Source organism: Macadamia integrifolia, chromosome 11 (assembly GCF_013358625.1).
Source record: "Macadamia integrifolia cultivar HAES 741 chromosome 11, SCU_Mint_v3, whole genome shotgun sequence".
Lineage (NCBI taxonomy): Eukaryota > Viridiplantae > Streptophyta > Magnoliopsida > Proteales > Proteaceae > Macadamia > Macadamia integrifolia.
Window position 1 is genome coordinate 19,643,982 of NC_056567.1, and position 23,888 is coordinate 19,667,869.

Here is a 23,888-nt window from a genome sequence, read left to right on the forward strand (position 1 = left end):
CCCTCTCTCTCTCTCTCTTCTCTCCTCTTCTCTCTCTCTCTCTAGGAGCTTTTTTTTTTTGGTATATCTCTCTCCATGGATTTAATTCTCTCTCTCTCCCCCCCTTTGTGCTCCATGTTTTTTTACATCCCTCATTTGTTATTTTTTTATTAAATAATTTTAGAGATTTAAATATGGAGAGAGAGAGAGAGAGAGAGAGAGAGAGAGAGAGAGAGAGAGAGAGAGAGAATTACTTCCCCCTTTCTCCTCCATGTTTAGGGAGAGAGAGAAATAATTATTATTTTTTTTCATCTTCCATTTTGAGGGGTTTTTTGGTCATTTGGAATTTTTTTTTGGTGTCTTTTTTGGTCATTTGGAAAAGAGAGATAATAATTTTTTTTTTTCGTCTTCCATTTTGATGGGTTTTTTGGTCATTTGAAATTTTTTTAATTATAGAGATTTAAATATGGAGAGAGAGAGAGAGAGATTTAAGGAGGAGTAATAGCAAGAATTATTTTCCCTTTTCTCTTCCACTTTTAGAGAGAGAGAGAGAGAGAGAGAGAGAGAGAGAGAGAGAGAGAGAGAGAGAGATATTTTTTTTTTTTTCATCTTCCATTTTGAGGGGTTTTTTTGGTCATTTGAAATTTTTTTTGGATGTTTTTTGGTCATTTGGAAATTTTATAGAGATTTAAATATGGAGGGAGAGAGAGGCCCACGAACCCTAAATGACAGTGACATGCACAATCACTGTGTCTGGTCTGAGTTCTTTCCCCTCCTCTGTCTTTCTCCCGCAACGATGGAGCAAGAGCCGGAGTAGCACCAGAAGAAGCGCCAGGAACAACAAAGAGTTCCAAGAGAGGAAAGTTCAAAAGCGTAAACTGGAGGAGAGCACTCATGCAGCACCAGTTCTCTCTCTCTCTCTCTCTCTCTCTCTCTCTCTCTCTCTCTCTCTCTCTCTCTCTCGCCATTTGAGAGAGAGAGAGAGAGAGAGAGAGAGAGATGCACTTGGATCCACATTTGATAGAGGTATGTGTGTCATAAACTTTTAAGACAAACAAATTAATCTTCCCTGATTTTGTTTGATTTTGACATCTTAGCCAGATGGCAAATATATTATTAAAATAAACATCTGTATGTTTAAGTATAGTTTCAATATAGTGGTTAAAAAAAAAAAATTGTAAAAATGGTAAGAATAATCGTTGTCACTATTTCAAGGTTTTAGCAAGGAATTCTTTTGTGTTTGAAGTTAAAAATGTATTGAGATTGGATCAGATATATGAAGAAGTCCACAACAGAAAGAATCGAGAACAAAGTAAAACATTGGAGGGATACTTTCTTAGCTATGTAAGAAGGCTGTATAATTTTATAATAGTTAAACATTGGAGGGGTACTTTTTTGGACCTTAATGTCAGTCATCCTATTTCTCCTTAAATCATAAGTAGCATCTACTACTTCCATTACTATTTTGAGTTGTTCCAGTTGAGGTGTAATTTCACATAAAAAAATCCAGTTATTCTTTGTTGTTGATAGATAACAACATTCGAAGCAATATTTATTTTAAGAGATAGCAATTTTTTTTTTCTTTTTTTTCCAATATCCAACAACAAAGGAAATGACTTTGGAAGTCTACCTGCACCAGTTAGTACCGCCTTAAGAAAAAGCCGTCACTGTTAATTAATGGTTTCATCATCTGATGTTTATTAGTAATTGAATTAGACACATTTTTTTTTTTTTTTTTTTATTGGTGTAGATGAGTATTTTTCATTCCTACAATAAATTTTGATGATGTGCTAATGATCCTTAGTACTTACCACTTATATTGTCTTGTGAAGGATTATAGGCTAAAACATCCAGAAGTCACCATCTTTGATCCTCCAGATGCCGTACATGCACATAATCACCAGTCCATGCTCCAGGATGTAGCCAATCTTATCCCGTCTGACTACTATCAATTTTCCTAACCAATAAGGCATATCTTAACCTGTCCAACTGCTTTAGTAATGTTGACAAACCTTGAATTGATTATTGACCAACTTTGTAGGCAAAATTGGTATGCCAAAACAGTTGGTTGTTAAAAAGGACCCATCATCCATCCCTAATGCAGTTAGTAAAGCTGGGTTGATACAATTAGTAACATATCAAAAGTATCCTTTTTATTATATTAAGTTTTTAAATTGATTCTACTCACTCTATATGGGTTTACAGACTTATGCTGTATCAATAAGCAAAAGGATTGTGGTGACTAACTAGATTGTGCTCATGTTGCAACTTAGTTTTATGCTACTGACTTTGATTGGGAGTACGATTTCCTACCTTTCATGGTCATGATAAAGCAATACGAATGATAGCTTCTCCCATCTATTCTTCCTTGAAACCTTGAGGTCATTGGTTTAAACAATTTTTTTTATTGCAGCAGGGACTGATAATTTCCGGTGAGAAGTATAACTGAATGAATTCCTCGCAACATTACAAACCTCTAACATGGATTTTGTTGGAAAGATGGAATTGTCATGCGTCCTTTACTCAACAACTAAAAGAGGATAGCTACACAAATCCCGTTTCACCATTATTAAGAGCTGGGTGTTGTTCCCTTTTTTATAGTAGAACTTGCATTCGGAATACCAAAAGAATATCTTCCCCTTATCTTTGACACCGGAAGTTACTTTACATGGATACAATGCAAACCATGTGAAATTCGATGCTTCAACCAGAAATGCCCCGTTTTTGACCCATCTTTGTCTTCTTCCTATGCTACCATTCTATAACTTAACTAACTTGCCATGCTCCATCACATGCAAATACATCATGCACTACCAGAGTGACGTTGCATCTATTGGTGGTTGGGATTAGTACTTAAGGTGATCTGAATGTGAGTATCCCTCCCTATTATGGGAAATTTCGACAGTATTACAATGTAAACATCAGCCACATTTTTTTACACCAAATCCCACTCTACTGATGACAACATTAATAAGTACTTACAGTGTCTAGGCTTGGAAGAAATAGGCTGTCTATAGTGATCAAGCCAACTTAGTCTATGGTAGGGTCTTCTCTTTCTGTTTGCCTTCTCAATCAAGAAAGCCCTTGGAACTTGGTTGAGAAGGAAAACAAAAAGAAAAGACCTACCATAAGTTAAGCTGGCTTGATCCACTATTAACCTATTTCTTCCAAGCCCATACATTGAAAGTGCTTATTGATGTTGTCAATAGTAGAGTGGGATTTGCTGAAAACGATGTGGCTGATGTTTACATTGTAATAGTGTCAGAATTTTCCAAAATTGCGAGGGATACTTACATTCAGATCACCTTAAGTACTAATCCCAACCACCAATAGATGCAACGTCGCTCTGGTAGTCTATGATGTATTTGCATGTGATGGAGCATGGCAAGTCAGTGAAGTTATAGAATGGCAGGGTATGACAGAATAGGAAGATAGAGATGGGTCAAAAACTGAGCATTTCTGGTTGAAGTATCAAACTTCACATGGTTTGCATTGTATCCATGTAAAACTTCCAGTGTCAAAAATAAGGGGAAGATATTCTTTTGGTATTCCGAATGCAAGTTCTACTATAAAAAAAAGTAACAACACCCAGCTCTTTGTACAAGATAGGTATCTTCACCTCTGGAAGGTTGAAGTGAGGAGTCGATTCATCAGAAATTGTATTCCAAAAATGATAAAATTAGGTTAGAGAGAGAGAACACATATTTTATTGTAAAAGAACAACAAAGGTATAAAGAATTCAAAGCTCATTGTACCCCATGGCTGTGAGTCATATACCTGTTCTTGTGGCTGAAAAGTGAACAGAATAGATAAGGCTTCATTAATTTGTCATTACTCAATATGATTTGGATGCTAGTGACATCAAATCCCCACATTTTTTTTTGTTTGTTTGTTTTGGGGGTAAAATTCCCCACGAAAAGAAAAAAAGAAAAGAAAAAGAGGAGAGTATTCACTAGGGATGAAAGTTGGCTTTGACAACTTAGCCCGCCTCGACCCATCTTGAGTTTGAATAGGGTTTGGACCAAGTTTTTTTACCTTGAAGGCAAGTTAAGTTGGACTCCATTTGAGGCCTCAGTTCGGCCCAACCCGGTCCGAAATTTAACCTTGAATTTTTATATTAAAATTTAGGGCTCCTGTTGGTATTTCATTTTTTTTACAAATTTTTAATGTATAAGATATGAATGACAAAATAGGTCAATCAAGGTTAATCCAAACATTGCAGATGCCAAGGTCAACCCAACCCAACCCGGCCCTGACGGTGTCAATTAGGGCCGAGTTGGGTTGATTGAACCCGACAGGGTTGGGTTAGGCCTGGGTTGGATTTCCCTAGGGTTGACTTAGGGTTTTAAGAAACCCGGCCCTGTTTCATCACTAATGTATCGTGTATCCGATGGAAGAAAGAATGCTATCTGCTACTATGTGCCGAATCATAGACACAATGGGTGCAAAAAGATTATGTTGGCCTGTGCTTAAGATGTCCAAGCACTTCTTCCCATTGGCTGAGCATACTGGCATGTATCTAGCAGGTGGTGTTTTCTTGCCTTCTGAGATATAGACAAGTGTTTTTTGGTTCAAGAGTACCCCTTATGCTAGACATAAGAGGGGTAGGATGGTCATTTTATGCGGTGTTTATGACGCAAGGGCCACTACCAGAATAATTTCCTGACTTATATCAAATTATGGGATAATTAATTGATGTTCTGAATTCCAATACAAAGTTTGGTATTTGAAATTAGTTCATACTTCATACTCCTTTCATTTTTTTTTTTTTGTGAAATCTTTATTCATCCAATCCAATAAATATTAAAAAAAAAAATTATTCTTTACCCAACGTACTATACTTTTAATGTTCTAATTAAAATGTCAGTTATTAGATTCTAAGTTTTTTATAAAGTGACGAGGTAGGTTTTTATTGTTCTCAACCCTAAATGCTAAAAGATAAATGCTAAGCCTAAAGGGCTTGGTGAGTGGGACTTTCATCAACCAAAAATAAATAAATTAAAGATAAGAGAATATTACCCCGCTGGCACAGGTAATATGAGGCTATGTGAGAGTATCCTCAGCAGTACAAGAGTAACATCGTCTTTCAATACCAACTGTGTATAGATGTTGACATATGCGGCCAGGTTCTTTCTTTCATAAATAAAATACCACCTTCATAATTATTTTCGTACGCATTTATTATTCTTAGTTGTGTGAGTTTAATGTGTTTGGTAGAATGATGGCCAACGACAAAGGAATTCCTCCTTTACCGTGGCTTGAGGAAAACTCGGTCCTTTTTGGATTGCATTTCAAAAGGTATTTTGAAGGCTTAGTTTATTATTTTGAACATGTATTTATTCCTTCATTACTATAGAATTTTCTTTACATATAAGAAAATACCTGTAAAATATTCATTGAAACAAAACGAGCCATGTGGACATTGGAAAGTTTGATCCTGATTAAAGATCTAAGTCATTGAGAATCTCACCTTAACACGATTTGTTTCAGCAGCAAGCTTCCCAGACAGCTCAAATGAAGGTTTTTGCTGCATTTCACGATGCAAACGGGTAAGGTACAACTAAGCAGGAAACAACAAATAACAAAAGACAGTAGATTGTAAAATAATTAAACAAAAAGGACCACTCCTCTATGTCCAGGTAGCAGAATAAGATTACTTATAACCTTTTCCATGTAAATTAGAACTTCAGCTCATTTCCTTAGGGCCAATAATGTAGCCTACAACTACTCAGAGACTCCAATTCATCTTGGGGCAAATAACAAAATAATGACTAATTTGACCAAACTACAATATAAAACAGCAGCAGGACCAAGTTCATTCACTACCTTTTGTTTTTCTTCCAGGGCCTCCTCAGTAGCCTTCATTTTAGCCACTGAATCCTTATCGTCATCCCTGCTCAAGTATGCAACCTCATTAGCAAAGGCCATGTCAAGGCTATCAAGTACAGTCTATCAACTGTGAACCTCTCACAGTAACAAATGACACAAACAGCAAGGCAACAGCAACATATGTGCATGTACCAACCAAGGTTTGAGATTTCCAAAGAGTACGTATAAATTTGGTAAAATTTTGGGAAATGAAAAGATATGAGGGGAAAAAAGGGAAGTACTAAGACTTTTAAAATGATGCTTAAAGTGATCTTTATTGATGTATAATACACATGTATAAATGATTAGATGTAAGAAAAGGTCGTTTGATTTGCACCCTACTTTGCTAGTGTAAGCATTCAAACATTACTCAAAAGTCAAAACTAGAAAAATAAATAAATAAAATTTAGCCAAGATGCTATGATTTAAGAGTATACCACTTTCTTAAAGTTTCAACAGAAAATCTCTTTGCAATCTCGTTGAGAGTGCTTAAGTGAGATTGGGAGAGGTTTGAACCCCCAAAAATTTTAATACTAACGATTTCAACTCAATTTTCCAATCGTTAACTCATTCAGATTCACAATTTGTCATTTTACACGAAGGAATCTGACACGACAATTACTTCGGCCAAAATTTTAGCATTTTGATCATTTTGTTTCGCTTTTTTTTTTTTTTCAAATATCGATGTTCTTTGTAGTTGCCAAGGGGTTTCGTTTTGAGGTCCATCGAAACCAAAAATTTTCGCCATCAAATTTTGAACCTTGGTACAAACTACCAACAAAATTGTTGGTCTAGTTATTATTTATCAACAAATGCATGTGTGAGTTTCAAAAACTTCAGGCTAGACAATACTTGAAATAGGACTCTTTTTTTTTCCTAGATGGGACCTGAAATAGGACTCACTTCACTGTTGAGGTAAAGAAACATCATCAGCAAATTAAGGTTGTAACGCTTTCCTGTTAAAGAGTAACTCCAGACATCAATCAACTCTCCTAACTACAAAGCCCTTCTAATGATCAGGCTTCTTTCCTTTCGATTTATAAAAACAAAATTAATAATGCTCAGGTGGTTTACGATAATTTAAGCACATTTAAACTTTTTTCCCTTTTGAGAAGAGAGAAACTTCTCCTGTCCCTCTTCTTGACTAGTGAAGATGACCATGGATCCATTCACTGTTAAGAGCATTCATACAATAATTCAAGTAAAAATTTAAATTGCAGCCAGCAACTCACCAGCTCTGCTCAGATCCTCTTGGGTATGCTACCTAGAACCCAAAAAAAAAAAAAGGACCACTGGTTAGACTTCAGGCAGTACCAAAAGGTGAACTAAATGGTGTGCATTCATTATCAACAACAGTAACAGACACTAATACAAAAAGAATCTGCTGCACTCTAATAAATTTTATGTTAGGGATTCAAACCCTAATAATATAAAAAAATCCTGCAATTATTCTCTATTCAATTGAAGTTAAAGCACAAAAACAATAAAACACACAGACACACATGCACAAGTGAACAATGAGAGCAAATGCAGGGCCTAAAGGTACCAATAGAAATGAAAGAAAACAAAACCAACATTGCAGTAGTAGCTATCATACATAGCCATATCCTTATACTTGTTATACTCTAATACATAAAACATGTTGAACATTATTTCTTGAAATATACAATGCTTTAGCTCATACCTCTGATATCATTACAGAAGTTCTATAACATTTATGATGAAATATAGGCAAAACAACTATCAAACATGACTTTTACACAATAAAAGGTTGAGATTGCTAGAACTAATTGACTTGGAAATTTTGATATTCAGAATTTGTGCAAGGAAAAACATATAAATAATGAACAAAAGGAAGGAGTGGATATCACCAGACACATCGTGACGTGCTCCGGCCCCCGGAGGTGAGCGGGAACTGTCTATTCCTGTGGCCACGATCAGTTGGTGAGCTTGAGTGCGCATGTCTTGACCTAGATGAGCCGTTATCATCTCTATCCCTTCCTGGTCTCCTCTCACTTCGATCACTCCTCTCAGTTCTCTTACTTGAATTTCCTTGTCCACACCCCTTTCCCTATCACTGGGAGCTTCCTTATCCACACCCCTTTCCCAGTTACTAGGAGCTTCCCTGTCCACACCTCTTTCCCTATGTCTCCCCTTATCACTTTCCCTGACATTATTCCGCTCACGCTCCCTGTCAGTAACTCTGTCAGCCTCACGCTCAGCCTGAACTTGTTTCAGGCGTTTTGTGAGTGGAGAAGGAGAACACAATACAGGAGAGACCGACCTTCCATGTTTTGGAGACCTACAGCGAGTTGATTTTTCTCGTGGGTGACTTCCTCCTGTGAGAAGAAATGGTTCTAACAGGTGACCTCTTTCTTGGAGAGCTCCTGTGCCTCTCAGGAGACCTTTCTCTCCGAGACGGGCTCCTCATCCGAGGACTCCTCCTCCTCCTCACTGGATAATCTGAACGATCTGATGAGACATGTCATATTGGCGACCTCCACTGCATTGACAGACTCATCTGAGCACAATAACAGAATGCAATGAAGAGTCACATACATTCAAAAACAAAGTCACTGAAACAGAAGTGGCATAAAGTATCAATGCTATGATGTTTAGGCTATCATTCTTTCACCTGAAACACTTCCAGGCTCTAAAGAAAAGGGTCGCTCCTCTAGTATAAACGATTCTGGAGAAATGTCATGCTTTTCTTTTCACGAAAAGTTCATGAATATATGAACTACGAATCAATACCTACTAGTTTTCTGAAGGTTTTCTGCTAACGCAACCAATTACCGAGAGAAAAAAAATAATTTTCCAAACAAATGAACATAACAGAAACTTGTATAACCTAAAAGCCGAAATATTTTTTAGCAACTGGGTGTAAATACTACTAATAAGACAATACAGCTCCCATGGGTATCAATTAATAGAGGGATGCAATGCATCTTGCAATTAGAGAAAACAGATAAAGGGAAGAGAGTGAATGCCATTTACCCTAAGACTCCCAGTCGTCAGAGGGAAGACTGATGGTTTTGGGGGGGGTGCTGTTTGAGACCAATCACCATGGTGGGGGGTCGTGTGAAGAGGAAATAGCAACTGCCTTGTGAGAACTTTTTCTCCATTCTACAGTTCAAGCCAAGAGAAACCTCAATCCAACATCTTCTGCTTAGCTGTGAAAGTCCTCTCCAGAAGTCTGCAAAGGGCCACAGATCAGAACCTCATTGCTGCCATCCCCAAGTGTAAAGCTTTGATGATCACCCACCTTGCTTATGCTGATGATGTTCTCCAAGGCTGACCCATCCTCTCTGCAGAACATCATGATATGTTTAAATCAGTTTGCCGATTTGCCTGGGCTGCGCATCAACCCAGCCAAATCCCTCCTATTCTTAGCTGGGATCTCTGATGTGGACAAAGCTTCTCTGCTTCACCTTACTGGTTTCACAATAGGGAGGCTTCCAGTGAAGTATCTTGGTCTTCCTCTTATTCCGGCCAGGCTCACCGCTCATCATTGTTCCCCTATGCTTGACCTCATCAGGAAGTGACCCAACCTCTGGAAAGGAAAGCTTTTGTCATTTGCTGGCAGACTAGAGCTCATCAGATCTGTGTTGCAAGCTTCGTACATCTACTGGTTTGGTATTTGCGCTCTCCCGGTATCTATTATCTCCATGCTGGAATCCATGTTTGCAGCCTTCCTTTGGAAAGGAAGCAAAATCTCTAGATTCCTTCGTCTCATTAGTTGGGTTGCTATTTGTCTCCCAAAATCCAAAGGAGGCTTAGGGTTGCGAAGTATCAAAGATGTCAATCTTGCAGGTATTATCAAGTTGGCTTGGAAAATTATTTCTAAAAAGAAGGGTATGGGTTGATGGTCTACTCAAGCCTTCTCAAGCTGGATTCCTTTCGGACAGCCAAAACTCTGGTTGATGCCTCTTGGGTTTGGAGAAAGATTTTGGGTATTAGACCCTCTATCCTTCCAGCCATATCCTCCCAAATTAGAGATGGATCCAGCACTCTCTTGTGGCTAGACTCTTGGCATCCCAAAGGCATTCTCTTCCACGCTATTAGTGCCAGAAGCATATACAACTCAGGGCTAAGTTCGCCCTCGTTTCTAATACCATTTCTTCGGGTAGCTAGTCCACCCCAAGCCACTCCTTGTCCCTACTTGATGACATTTGGAACTCCCTTCCTCCCATTCAGGGATCTCATAGGTAGGAGCAAGATTCCATCCTTTGGTTGCCAGCTGTCTCTAAGCTTTTCTCCTCCAAGGCTGCTTGGGAGTTTGTCAGAACCCATAGGCCAGTCTCTCTTTGGCACAAACTTATATGGTTCCCTCACCACATCCCCCGCCAAAGCTTCACAGCCCCGCCAAAGCTTCACAGCCTGGAGAGCTTTCAACAACTCCTTGCCCACGAATGCTATGCTCATTCTCAGAGGCATCCAGGTAGACCACATGTGCATTCTTTGTGGGAACGATCCAGAAGATATCGATCACCTCTTCTTTGCCTGCCCCGTCTCCAACTCCATATAGAAGGGTGTCCTCTCCAAATGCTGGCCAACAAATAGAAGAATCCTCCCCTTCCATAAGGAATGGATCTGGATGGATATGACTTTCCAAGGGAAATCAATATGTGACCTTGTGGGAAAACTCACATTCTGTGCCACCATCAATCAGATTTGGATGGAAAGAAACCAAAGGAAATTGACCTCCAATTCTCGTTCCTTGGATAAGATTTGGAACTCCATCTCCATTGATATCAAGGGAAAGATCGCTCGGATCTCTACTCAATGTAACCCCTTCCCAAGGAATTGTCATATTGTAAACTCCTGGGAGCTTTCTAGCTCCATCATTAGGAATGCCCCTCATCTATGAGTCTGTAATCTTTTCTCCCCTCCCTCTTTATTGGTGTTGTTTGGTTTTCTCTCTTGGCAATGAATTTATTTATTCACCCAAAAAAAAAAAAAAAAAAAAACCTCAATCCAAACTTCTACATCAACCACAAAACCTCCTCCATGGAAAGCCCAATAACCTCAACAGAGAACCAAACTAAAACCCTCAAATGGCAACCCTGAACCTGGATCGGTCATACGTCAGAGCTCCTCTCACATTCCCCACTGGCCAGACCATCATAAGGAAGCAATTGACCCTTTTCAGTACACGTGTTATGAAGAACCATCACTTCTCCATTAATAGCTTGATGACGGCGATGGCAATTACTTGCTTCATTGGACTACCACTAATGAAGTTGATGCTCATGCCTCCCATTGAGTTCCTCAATGTGGATATCTTGCTTGGAGGCATGTGAAAGACCTTCTGAGCTTCTAATTCAAATGTATGGTTTAAGAACACAAGCACCATCCAAATGAGCAGTAAATTGCAGAGAGGGAGGGCACTGGCTAACTGGAGACACAATACCATACAATTTTGCACTTTAGGACTTTAGTGGCACTGTCAAGATGTGTTGATTTAAAGTGGTTGCCCTGCTTCAGTATTGCTAGAAAGCCATTCTACAACCACAAGGCTTTTTTCCTCATAAAATATTGGAAAAATTACATGATTACCCACTTCTGGGTTTCTCTTTACAAAATTACCCACCAAAAGTTTCAGTTAACAAAAATACCCAAAATTGAGTTTGGGTTTCCAAACTACCCACTCAAAGTTTTTGTAATAAAAAAGTACATGCTTATATGTGGAAGATGAAGAATCACTATTTTGGGTAGTTTTGTAAACCCAAACCTAATTTTGGGTATTTTTGTAAACCAAACTTTTTTGTGGGTAATTTTGTAAAAGGAAACCCAAAAGTGGGTAATCATGTAATTTTCCCTAAAATATTTGAGTGAGAGAGAGAGAGAGAGAGAGAGAGAGAGAGAGAGAGAGAGAGAGAGAGAGAGAGAGAGAGAGAGAGAGCAATGTAGATCGAGTCCATAAAGGGAGGGTCAAAGCTGGCCCAAAATCTGGGCCACTCTATGGTTATCGAGCAGCAGGAGAACAGGGCAGCAATTGGCCATCAATTGGAGCATCTTCCAGCAGAATATTTTAGGGATTTTTTCTGCAGCATAGCTGCCCAATCTGGTTGTTACTTCAGCCTTCTAGAAGCCCCCAACAACGCCCATCGATTTCAGTCACATAGAAGTATTTGTTTCCTTTTTGGGAGTTAGAGCTTTAGTTCTTGTCAAGCAAGTGAATCAGCTTGGGAGATTAGTTAGTTTCCTATTTGGTTATTTCCTACTTTGTAAATGCTTCACAGCCTATTTAAAGACATTCATTGTAAGGTTTTGATAGTTTGAATAGATGAAAGTATGAGAAGTTATCTTCCATGGCTGAGAGAGAGTCCCTTTGAGAGGGTGGGGTGAGATGCCCAAACCATTGAGAGCATGAGATGCCAAGGAAAAGATGAGAGGCCAGACCCAAACCTGCCATTCCTCTTCCCCTTCTCACCCTTCCATCGATCTCTTCTCTGTTTTCCCTTTATTTTCTGTTAAGACTGAGTGTTGAGAGATCTATATGAGCTATTCATCAAGGTATCAACACCAGCTGTTAGAAGACACAAACCATGGTTTAAGATCTTGGCGAAATCTCGCTAATCTCGCTCTTTTCAATAAGGCGACGAGATGCATGGCGAGTTATAATTGTACAAAAACTCGACCGAGATCTTGCCTCTATCTCGACAAGATCTCGCCTCTCTCTCTACTTTTTTGAAGAAAAAATACTAAAGAGCAAATATTTTGGTGCTTTTACTTGAGGATCTCCATTCCTACACTCATTAAAGCTTAAAGAGTAGAGAATATCACCTCCTCATCCACACTTAGGGTTATTTTAATTTTCAATGTATGTGAATGTGACTCAGTCATCAATGTTAATTGTTAAACAATTAAGTAATTATCTATGATGTCTTTTAAATTCTTATGAGTACATTGTGTCATGTGTTGATTGTGGAATAACGCATATTGGCCTAGGGTCCGAAGAGTCGGAGGTGGATATGGATGTGGGTTTCTTGACCATTACATCCACCCTTATGCTGTCCTTAATGCCGCTAAGGAAGCACCTGACTTGATGATGAGGTGGTAGAGGGCCAACCTTTGATAGCAATTTCTCAAAGTGCGTTTGATAACTTTGAACAGACCCCACTTATTGTGGTTTTACTAATTCTGCAAAAAAATCTTGAAACTGTGATGGACTGTACCTCTTATGTAACCCATCACAGAAGTCTTGTCAAAACAGCTGATATCTTAATTTTGCATCCCCCTCCAAGTGAAATAAAGCGAGTGCCACTCATACCTCAACTGGAGCTTGATGGAAATGAAAAAAAGTATTCAACTCGACAGACCCAATTTGTGTCCTCAATTCTATTGAAGCAGGAAAAATCGAGTTTCACCAGTTTGGGAGTAAACATTGGTGATGATTCACTTAGTTGGATAACTGTACTACACCCAGGTCGGTCTACTTGGCTTGGAGGCAGAGTCAAGGAATTATCTCTCTCTTGTTCTGTGGTTTGAATGCTTGAGTTAAGTCTCTCGAGCCCCTCATTCAACTTACTCAATCAAATGTTGTCCCTCGGAGAGAGATTCCATATCTTCTTTAAGCTTCTCCACCCTCACGTCCTTAGCACATCAAATGCCTCCCTTAAGTCGTGGACACAGTCATTGCCTTTGCTACTCTTGATCAGCATGTCCTCAACGTAAACTTTCATGTTACGACCGATCTGATCTTTGAACATAAAATTTTTACCATTCGGTAGTTTGTTGCACCAGCATTCTTCAACCCAAAAGGCATTGCTATGTAACAGTAGTTCCCACGTGAGGTTAAAAATGTTGTCTTTTCTTCATCCTTTTTCTTCATCTTGATTTGACTATACCTAGAGTACCATGAGTCCATAAAATCTAGCATCTCGTGAGCGACTGTGGAGTCTGTTAGCATATCGATCCTCAATAGCAGGTAATAATCTTTAAGACAGGCCTTATTCAAATCCATGTAGTCGATTCAAATTCTCCATTTTCCATTAGATTTCGGGACCATCACAATGTTTGCTAGCCACGTTGGGTACTTAATTTCTCTTATCAATCTTGAGATCAACAATTTTTCTACCTCTTTATTAACTATCACTTGCCTCTCAGGGGAAAAATTATGACACCTTTGTTGGAAAGGTTTACAGCTTGGGTCAATATTTAGTCTATGCTTGACTACACTTCTTGGTATCCCAAGCATATCCGAAGTTGTCCATGCGAAGACATCAAGGTTTCTTCTCAAGAAATCGAGGATCTCACTTCTCCACTCCTTGCTTAAAAGGGCCCAATTTAGACAGTCTGATTGTCACTATTCAATGACACTATCACCAGTTCTTCTACTGGCTCAGCTCTTTGTAATGCTGACTCATCTCGGTTATCCATTATTTCTGTAGTGCAGGCTATGCCTAAGCACGGATTCTTGGTTGCTTTCACAAAGTTGGTATAGCAGTCCTGTGACTCCCTTTGACTAGACCTGCACTCCCTTATCCCATTTTCTATTGGGAACTTTACCTTAAAGCATTTTGTAGAGGCTATAGCTCCTAGGTTGTTCAAGCTTGGCCTTCCCAGGATCGCATTATATGCAGAGGCAACCCTTGCTATCATGAAGGTGACCATGGCTGTGGATGACTTTGGCCTTTCGCCGATGGTCACAGGTAGCTCTATAGTTCCTTTAATCTCAGATGAGGCTCCTGAAAACCCGTTGAGAGGCCCGGTTGCCAGCTTTAGCTTTTCTGTGCCGAACCCAGGTTTTTGGTAATGCTTTATAAGATATGAGATCTACAGAAGCTCCAATATATATTAGCACCTTGTGAAATGGGTGATTGGTGAAGACCAATTGGAGGACTATTGAATTATTCTGTAGCCAATTTAAGCCTTCGAGGTCAACGTCTGAAAAAGAGATCATGAGGTCGAGCGCTTTTTACAGGTTGTTCGGTGGTACAAACGAACCGTGCATGTGCCTTAGCTTTCCTTACTGATTCCGCACCAAATCCCCCCAAAATTGTAAGGATTGCCGGGCCAGTGGGTCGATTGGCATTGGGTTAGTTGGCTTCATTCCCCAAGTCCTCGCCTCTTTTCTCTGCTCATCTTTGGCATAGCATGGCTTCTTCCCAAATCTGCCAATTTTCTTTAAACTTCTGCTTCAAATACCATTTTAGGTTTATTTTTAAACAATTGATATTTCCATTGTGTTTAGAAGGCCTAAAATGGGGTAAATACCAAGTTTCAAAGGTTACAAAGACCATATGGTCACCGAGACCAACCAGCAAGTCGACCAGGAAAAAATACATGATCTTGGCGAGATCTTGTCAGATCTCTATTTTTTGGACCAACGAGATGGGGGGCAAGAGCGAGATCTTAAACCTTGACACAAACAATCCAGCGGCAGCCATTGGAGGAACTTTTTCAGGCCAGACTTCGACTCTACATACCTTTCAGGCCAGGCAGCTTTTGAAGCTTATGTTTTGACGGCTAGTTGAACACCTACAGAGCATCACTCAATCCACAGTAGGAGTTAAGCAGAGATCTCTTCCTCCAATTCTTGGAGATCTCCAAAAAATTTCCTAGTTCATACCTTCAAGCAAGATTTTCAGATCTCCATATCTGGCCATCCAATCAGGCCCAACTTTTGAGGGTTACATAAGAACCCTAAGGAGGCCACCCGAAAAGCAGATAGAGGCCTTTGGAGATCTGGTTTGATTTTCTCCCAAGATCTGGAAAAACCATAATTCCTGTCTTGCTATGGAAAGCGAATGATTTCCAAACCACTTGGTGGATTCCAGCCAACTTTTGAGGGATACCTAGGATACTATCAGCAACATTCGACCAAAGTTTGACGCTCATCTGAACCTAGATTCGTGAGTTATCAGTTTTCTCTTATTTCAACCTATTTTCTCGAATCTGAGCAATTCTTCTTGAAGATCAGATCTGAGATCTAACCGGCGTTTGGTTTGGAGTTTGCACAATTATTGGAGTTGTTTGCTTAGGTGAATAACCTGACATCAGAGAGATTTCCCACTCAACTTAGAAGTTAGTGTATCTCTCCCTGCTTTATATATACGACCCGCTCTATATGCTCTCTCCAGTCTCGCCCTCTAAACATTTGTCTTGCAAGTCCCTCTTACTTTCCTCCTTAAGTTCCGAACCTTTTGTTTTAATTTAAACAAAGCAAGAAGATGAAGCGGATGGGTAGCAAAGACAACAACCAACAGCAACAAGAGTATGAAGTTTCAAGTGGGGATTTTGAATGGAGTGGTTTGCAAATAGTGTGAAACTTCGGCTGAAGGAAAACATCAACAGAAACAAAAAGGAGAAAAAAGGTATTGGAGAGTCGCTTTCCTTTGGATTTTTAGCTCTCTAGAGAGAAAGAAGGCACATAATTGAGAGAGCATTATTGCATTGGGGGGAATACAGGGTAAACAATCAGTTCTTTTTCTGATGGTGTCCTATTTTCTTCACTTTTTTTAATCTTATCTTTGCTTTACTTTCCTCTTTTCCTATTTGTTAGAATCTTGAACATCCTCATCCCATCCAACCAAACAATGTGGGGTGGTATGCTATAGTCGTTCTCCCACACTTCCCTACCATTTCCTTTCCCTGTTATGCCATCCGACCAGGTGGGACCCACTATCAATACTATCACATTCCAAACTCCCCAACCAATAAACACGCCTTGGGACCGTTTATTAAGAGGGCATTTGGTGGGTGGTAATGTTGGGGTGGATAATGTAGGAGCTGGTTCCAGCAAGAACCAACCCTACAGTAGGATCAATATTCAAGCTGACAGAATCTCCAAGAAACTTGCCGTCAAGAAATCCATATTTGATGTGTTGCAGGAAACTAGTAACAGAAATCAAACATGAAGAAATAAACAGAAAATCAAAGGAGAAGGGGAAAAGGTTGGGTCGAGCCTCACACTCTTCCCTAGAGCCTCTCACATATGAGGTCTCACACCTCACTGCATCTCATAGCTTTGAAATAAACCAACTTTTTTTCTTCATTAAACCGTCGGCTGTTGATCAGCCTTGTCCTTTATTTATAGAAGTAATCATCAATTACAACCTAACTGACTGACCTAAAACCTTCATATTACAAATCCAAATCAAAATAAAATCCCATTCTCAATTGGAAACTAGCCTATTATCCATTACAAGAAATAGGAAAGAAATAAATATAAGAAAGTAAGATAACCAAATCGAGGGTCCTTGTGAAACAAGGATCCATCAATTGCCAATTAGTCTTCAAATTGATCTCATCCAGCTGGCTGTGGGGCGCATAAGATATGGAAATAACCCCTAAAAATCACCTCCACGAAAATGGTAACTGAATCTAAGAAAATATGAAACTCCTCCACCGATTCTTCATCAATCAACCCCAATAATTCCTCCATGTCATGGTCAGAATGGGGCCCACAATTGTTGAATGAATCGTTTTCAATTCTTATCCACAAAAGTTGTCCTTGGGTGAACCAATCAAGAACCAAGAACCAAGCCGAACCAGACCGGCTGCCTCCCACAGCAGTTGGGTTCCACAACTGGTCGGACTGGTTTTGGAGCCTTGTTCTGCGATCTACATCAGTGGAACTTTCCCACAATGAAAGTAATTTAGGCTGTTTAATTGTCTAGGGTGGAAAATCAAGCAGACAATCATAAAGAAGTCAGGGTTTTCTGTCAGCCTATAACAGTAATCCCTTTTGCTTCTCTCTCAACTGCAAACGGCCATTGTTGGCCTATTCATGTTGTTACTGGTGTCGCCGGCTCCCCGTTACTCGATGTCATTTAAAATGAGACTGCCTGTCAAAGTGTAATCAAAGGAAGACTGAAGGTTGGGGCTCCACACCAATTGACATAGAAATGGAAGTAGAGAGAAGTTATATAATTAGTGGGGGGGGGGGCTTGTGCAGAGGAAATTCCAACTGCCTCTCGAGAACCTTATCTCCATTTTGCAATTGAATTCAAGAGAAACCTCACTCAATATCTCCATCAGCCTCAAAACCTCCTCCACGGAAATCTTAAGAACCTCAACAGAGAACCAAACTGGAACATTCAAACGGTAACCCCTCTCACATTCCCCACTGGCCAAACCTTTATTGATGCAGTTGCACGATCGACTTAGAAAAAAAATCTTTTGATTTGATTTGATTTTGTTTAAAAAAATTTTCCTATGAAATTAGCTAGCTTCTAATTTTAGAATAGTTTCCATTTTCAAGTAGTTTCCATTAATTGTTTAATTTTTTTTTTTCTTTATATTAGTCATGTAAGGATGAACTCAATGGTGAGATTTGAAATTTTGATTTGAAATTGGATGTTTACTTGGCTGAAGCTTTGGCTGCCGTGACTCTCTCCTTTCTTATTTTTTTTTTCTCCTTTCTTCTCTTCCTATTTTCTTCTTCTACTTTTCTCTTCCTTTTCTTCTTTGCTTGCTGTCCATGCTCTGTTCTGGGCGGTAATCTCAGGTGTACAAAAAGTGTTGCTGAACCTTGAAAACCCATCGATCAGGTCTGAGATTTGGACCGAAGGTTGCTACCTTCTAGGCGACACAAACCCTAGAAGATCTCTTCCCAAGCTTGGTTCTGCTGTGAGTTACAAGACAGATTTCAGGTCTGATCTCTAATCTACCGCCAGGCTCTAATTCAGGTTCTTCCTATGTCCTTCCAGCCTGCAGTTCCAAGCATCTAACTTATGGGTTTGATAGAGCTTCTTCTTGAAGATATTCACCAGAAATTCCAGGCCAAACAAAGGCCGATTGAAGGAGTTCTCTCGATCTAAAGCCTCCCAGGTTTTCCACTTCTTACGTTGGCTGAAGGTAGAAGAAGAAAGACTCGTGAGTGGTTTAAAACCCTTTAATTTTGTTTTTCCCATTACACCCCTCAAACCCCTTGATTTGTATCCTTTAGTATTTGTTCTTTTGTGTAAAAGTCCCTCTTTTGTTTTACCTCCATATTAATACCCCTTCCATTCCACCTTTATTTACTACTTACCCATGCCTAATAATTGCTTCCAAGACTACCCCTGGTCTATAATTCTAATCCCCTTCATATTCCATCAGTTACTTTAACCTCATTTCCTCCTTTTAAGATCCCTTTTATTTACAAGTTTGCCAATCCTTTCTAGGTTTCCTGTAACTACTAAACTGCCACCTCCCTTTAGTTTCAGTTAATTACAGAACTGCCATTACTCCTTATATTTTGAATTTACTACTTTATTGTGGGCCCTAAGCGATCCGATTCCTGTTCTTGGAACCCGGATCCGCATCATTTATATGGAAGCAATTAAGCCCTTTTCAATACACATGTTGTGAAGAACCATTTCTTCTCTGTTAGTAGATTGATAATGGTGATGGAAATGTTGCTCACTTGCTTCATCGCACTACCCTTGATGAGGTTGATCAGGCCTCCCTTGCTGATTTCCTCAATGTGAATATCTTGCTTGCTGACATGTGGAAGACCTTCTTCCCTTCTGATTCTAAGGTCTTGCCTAAGAATATGGGAACCACCCAAATAGGGAGAAAATTGCAGAAAGGGAGGGCACTGGCCGACTAAGTACATGGTATTGTACAATATTGCATCTTACGACATTAAAGGCACTGTCAAGTTTGCCAACTTAAAATCATTGCCCTGCTTCAATGTTCCTAGAAAGCCATCCTACAAATACAAATTGTTTCTTCATCAAAGATATGAAGCATAGAAAACACATTGTGACAAGAGAGGAAGGGTAACAAAGAAAACTAAGAGAGAAATTTCACACTAAGCTAAGAGGTAACTCTTTGCTTTATATACAAAATCAACTGTCTTCTCCCTCCAGTCTCTTCCCCTAAACCTCTGTCTCTATTCAGCAAGTCCCTCTTACTTTCCCATTCAACTCCTCTACACACTTCACTTGAAAGATGCAACATATTTGCTCTCTCACACACAAAGTAAGTTCCACAACAGAAATAATACGTACAAAAATTAAACGAACTATATAAAAATAATACTTTTCAAAAATCCGGCACAATAAATGCATGCGAAAATGATACACTACCTGTTTAATATGGTTTCCCCCTGTAAAAATTTGGGAGAAAAAATATAGGTTAATTCTGGTATTAAGAATGAACTAAAACTCATTGTTTGCAACTAAATTATAATGTCCCGTGCTTTCATGAACACTTGAATCCACTCTAGCTTTTCCGACTTAAAATAATTTCTCATTCTTCTAGATTTCTACATCTGATTTTAATTAAGTTTAACCCCTTAAAATGGTAAGAGGAAGTTGGAAGTTGAGACATTCTGAACTAAAATACTAGACTTGCATGAGAACATTTCTTTCAGTTGTAAAGTAAATTACAAGAGTGGCGTGTGAACATGATTAACTACAAACAAGCTGAAGCAACAAACAAGCTACTGAAAAATAAATAAATAAATAAATAAACCTTGAAATCTACAACTACAACTATTACCCTACCCACTCAAAAATCAGATTAACCTAAAACCCATTACCCTAATTGTAGTACCCAGTTTCCAAATAAATTTCCCTTCTAGGCAAAACAGTGTAATTAATTACTCATTCTTTTCAACCTCCTCGTTCCTCTTAGATTAAAACTCAGGCATTCTCTTTCGAATCTCCTATTCTTCATCTCGAGTAAAATCGTTCTTAATATTGAAAACATTCCGAATCAGCTCCAGCGACCCCCCCCTGATCATGCTAGCTGCCTTCTCCACTGGCACATCCAACAAGGCCTTACTGTGAAGATAATTTTCCAGCCCAATCGAGCAGAGGTTCTCATTTAGAACCCATCCAAGCTTACTTCTTTTATGTCAAATTTCGGGTTTGGGATTATCTTATGATACAGAAGGTTTGAGGTTGGGTCCAATAACGCTTTTGAGTTTGGGTTTCTCAAACTGAAAAAATGTTCATTCCAAATACCTTACAAATATTTAGGGGCTTGACTTGGGATGCATTACTCATGGCTGAGTCCAGTCCAACTTGATTGCTTTGTTTAACAATGATGGGAAGAAAATTTACTGAGGAGAGAGAGAGAGAGAGAGAGAGAGAGAGAGAGAGAGAGAGAGAGAGAGAGATGCATCTTCTTCACTCTGAGAAAAACTTACAGAGGAGAGAAAATCGCTGGCTGAACGGAGACGGAGAACAACAAGGGGGCACCAGGTCAGGGTCTCAACTCAAAATCCTAAGATGGTGACTCGCCGGAGAAGTAGTAAGTCGACCTCCCGCAGCTGCAATCGCCTTCAATGGAGTTTTCAGCAACCGATGGGAAGAGACACGAAGAATAGTAAGGGAGCCGAGGGATATCGATCGTTAGGACTATCGCCCTCAGTCGCCGGGAACGGAGATGAAGAAGAAGGGAAGTGAGTAGGGGCTAGGGTTCCAACTTCCAACTTGGAGAAGGGGGCAATACCCTGTTTTGTTATTCCGAGACGGGGAAGGGTTTTAGGGGATTTTGGGGTTCGTGTTCCGGATCAAGATCCGGTGCAGTGCGGTTTCACCTGCCACATGGAGGGTGAGGATGAGGAGAGAGAAAGGGACCTCTATCCCTTCTATCCAACCCGGTTGTGAAATCTTCTTCTCAGCTGCGGTTGCACGTAATTATCGGTTGCTACACCTTCTTTTCCGGCGGTTCTAGCATTGCAGGTTCGCGCCTCTCTCTCTCTCTTTCTCTCTCTCTCTCTCTCTCTCTCTCCATCTCTCTATGTTTTCGGCCCACTCCAGAGGTGACAGACTTTCCCTTCCCTTAAGTTCCTTTCCTTCAATGTCCAATATACTCACGCGGACCAAGAGAGTGAGTGCCAAATTAATAAATCCATACAAAGAGGATGTGATCCACATAAACACTCATTGGAGCCGACGACCTCACTGAACTAAACACCACCGGAATCCGGCAGATATAACAAACAAGTGAAACAAGAACTAGAATTCCAATGTCTGAAAAAGTAATGAAGATAAAGAAAAAAAAGAATGTTTCTGACGCACCTCTTCTGGGCTTAACATTAGCTTTAGCGGGGGTAAGAGTGCTGTGTTGAACCAATTTCGTTTCGGATCTCCTCTTTTCTTCAGTGGTGAACAAAACACCATCAATATCCTGAACTGAAATTCGGCCTTCTGTGTAGATATTAGGATCGAACAGATGAGCCGATCATCTCCAAATTTCACAAACCCATCGACTTCTTCAGCCACAACCTTGTGGGGAACCTTCTCACCGCACTTTATACTCTCCGGGACGAGATGGTAATATAAGATCTGCTCCAGGTCAACTAGTCCGTTTATGGCTTCGACATAGCTTCATCGTTTGGAGCCAAAACAATTAGAATGTAACCATCAGACACTAAGAGAGAGAGATAGAGAGAAGCTTAAATCTAGAACCGCCGGAGAAGAAGGTGCAGCAGCCGATCAGACCATGCAGCAGAGATACCTCAGTTCCCTCCTTTATACTGCAACTAAACATAATCAAACACTAGAAAACTGAAACCAACTCCTAAAAATCTCATTCGATGATTCAGATCGCCAAAAAACAACAAAAAAAAAACCAATTTATAAATTAAATTATTACACTACGAAGGATGAATAATTCACCAGATCAACATTCTCGTTCTTAATTTCCTCCAAACTGATACCACCCATCTTTGCCGATGGAAGCAAACGAACTCAACAATCAATGGAACTCACACAGAGAATCAAAACCGAAAAAAGAATGAAAAACTTAAACCTAAATCGTTAAAGAAGAGAAGAAGCAACAAGCCATGTCCGATGAGAAGCCTCGTCTCGTTTGAACCGGTTTGGTTTGAATCTTCACACGGCCGGTTCAATTGGCCTCTAACCAGGTTTTGAGGAAGATTCAACCAACAATTAATCCTGGCTGTTCACTTAATTGGCCACTTGTCACCCTCTACAGGTGGTATTGCAAGGAATTGTAAGATGGGGGTATTGCAGAGGATTTTAATCTATAGATCACCGGATGGACCTGGGTAAATCGGGTCGAGTAGAATGGATACAAATCAATTTCTCTCTCCTTATCCTCACCCTCCATGTGACATGGGACATGTTTTTAGAGTTGCAAGTAGCACTGCATCGCACTACACCATTTAAGGTCTTGTTGAAGCAGTTTTCTCTCATGACATGTCTCAAATTCAAGTCCCCGGCCCCTCCCTGGCTATCCTTCCTTGAGTTCAGACACTACTACACTACCTTTGGGTTGCCATCCTAGTTGGCCTATAAGCTCTTCATCAATTATAGGAATTAGGAAACATGGGTGAAATAGGACTGTACTTCTCAAAACCCTAGCTCAACTTTCGGTCCTCAAAATTAAACCCAAGCCCAACCAACCATGTCTGGTTCATGTCTAGGCCCAACTGGAATTAGTTCATACTTCAAACTCTTTTTCTTTTTTTTGTGAAATATTTATTCATCCAATCAAATAAATATTAAAAAATATATATATTCTTTACCAAACGTACTATACTTTTAAAGGTCTAATTAAAATGTCAGTTATTAAACAAGTGGTTCTAATTTTCTTAGAAAATGACCAGGTAGGTTTTTATTATTCTCAGCCCTAAATGCTAAAAGATAAAAGCTAAGGGCCCGTTTGGTATCGTTCTAAAAAAACGTTTATGGAGTTTTTTCGTTCTATTGGAACGAAAAAACGGAATCTTCTGTTTGGTGCACTTATGGTCTGTTTCTGTTTTTTTGGAACAAAAAGTGAAAAAAAAACTAAAAAACAGATGGAACTCCATGGAGTTCGTCTTCCAGTTCGTTCCATTTAAAAAAAAAAAAAAAAATCCCGATAAAAATCTGAAATTTTAAAACACCATTTTTTCGTTTAAAAACTACGTTTTGACACAGAAACTGAAATTTTCGTTTTTGAAACGAAACGGCGTTTCTGGAATCGAAACGATACCAAACAAGCCCTAAGCCTAGGGGGTTTGGTGAGTGGGACTTTCATCAACCAATAAGATAAAAGAATATTACCCTGCTGGCACAGGTAATATGAGGCTATGTGAGGGTATCCTCAGTATAAGAGTAACATCATCTTTCAACACCTACTGTGTA

The 23,888-nt window shown here is 39.5% G+C and overlaps 1 protein-coding gene across 9 annotated transcripts; it reads right to left on the reverse strand.

Moving 5' to 3' along the window:
• Nucleotides 1-5,294: 5,294 nt before the first annotated feature.
• LOC122092758 (FHA domain-containing protein DDL-like) lies at nucleotides 5,295-23,026 on the reverse strand. Of its 9 annotated transcripts, none has more exons than XR_006144298.1 (6): nucleotides 22,416-23,026; nucleotides 21,816-22,273; nucleotides 7,719-8,350; nucleotides 7,080-7,111; nucleotides 5,806-5,872; nucleotides 5,295-5,506 (listed from the first exon to the last, which is right to left on the reverse strand). XR_006144298.1 is itself a non-coding variant. In XM_042663035.1 (5 exons), exons 2-5 carry the CDS (start codon nucleotides 21,915-21,917, stop codon nucleotides 5,429-5,431), a joined length of 279 nt encoding a protein of 92 aa, XP_042518969.1. In that variant the 5' UTR covers nucleotides 21,918-22,273; nucleotides 22,416-22,932; the 3' UTR covers nucleotides 5,295-5,428. The 9 variants fall into 9 exon arrangements, 3 of the variants coding, with proteins under 3 accessions (XP_042518969.1, XP_042518970.1, XP_042518971.1); XR_006144297.1 differs by having other exon boundaries at nucleotides 7,719-8,368; nucleotides 22,416-23,025; XR_006144301.1 differs by lacking the exons at nucleotides 21,816-22,273; nucleotides 22,416-23,026 and adding an exon at nucleotides 20,939-21,809.
• Between the last annotated feature and the right edge of the window lie 862 nt (nucleotides 23,027-23,888).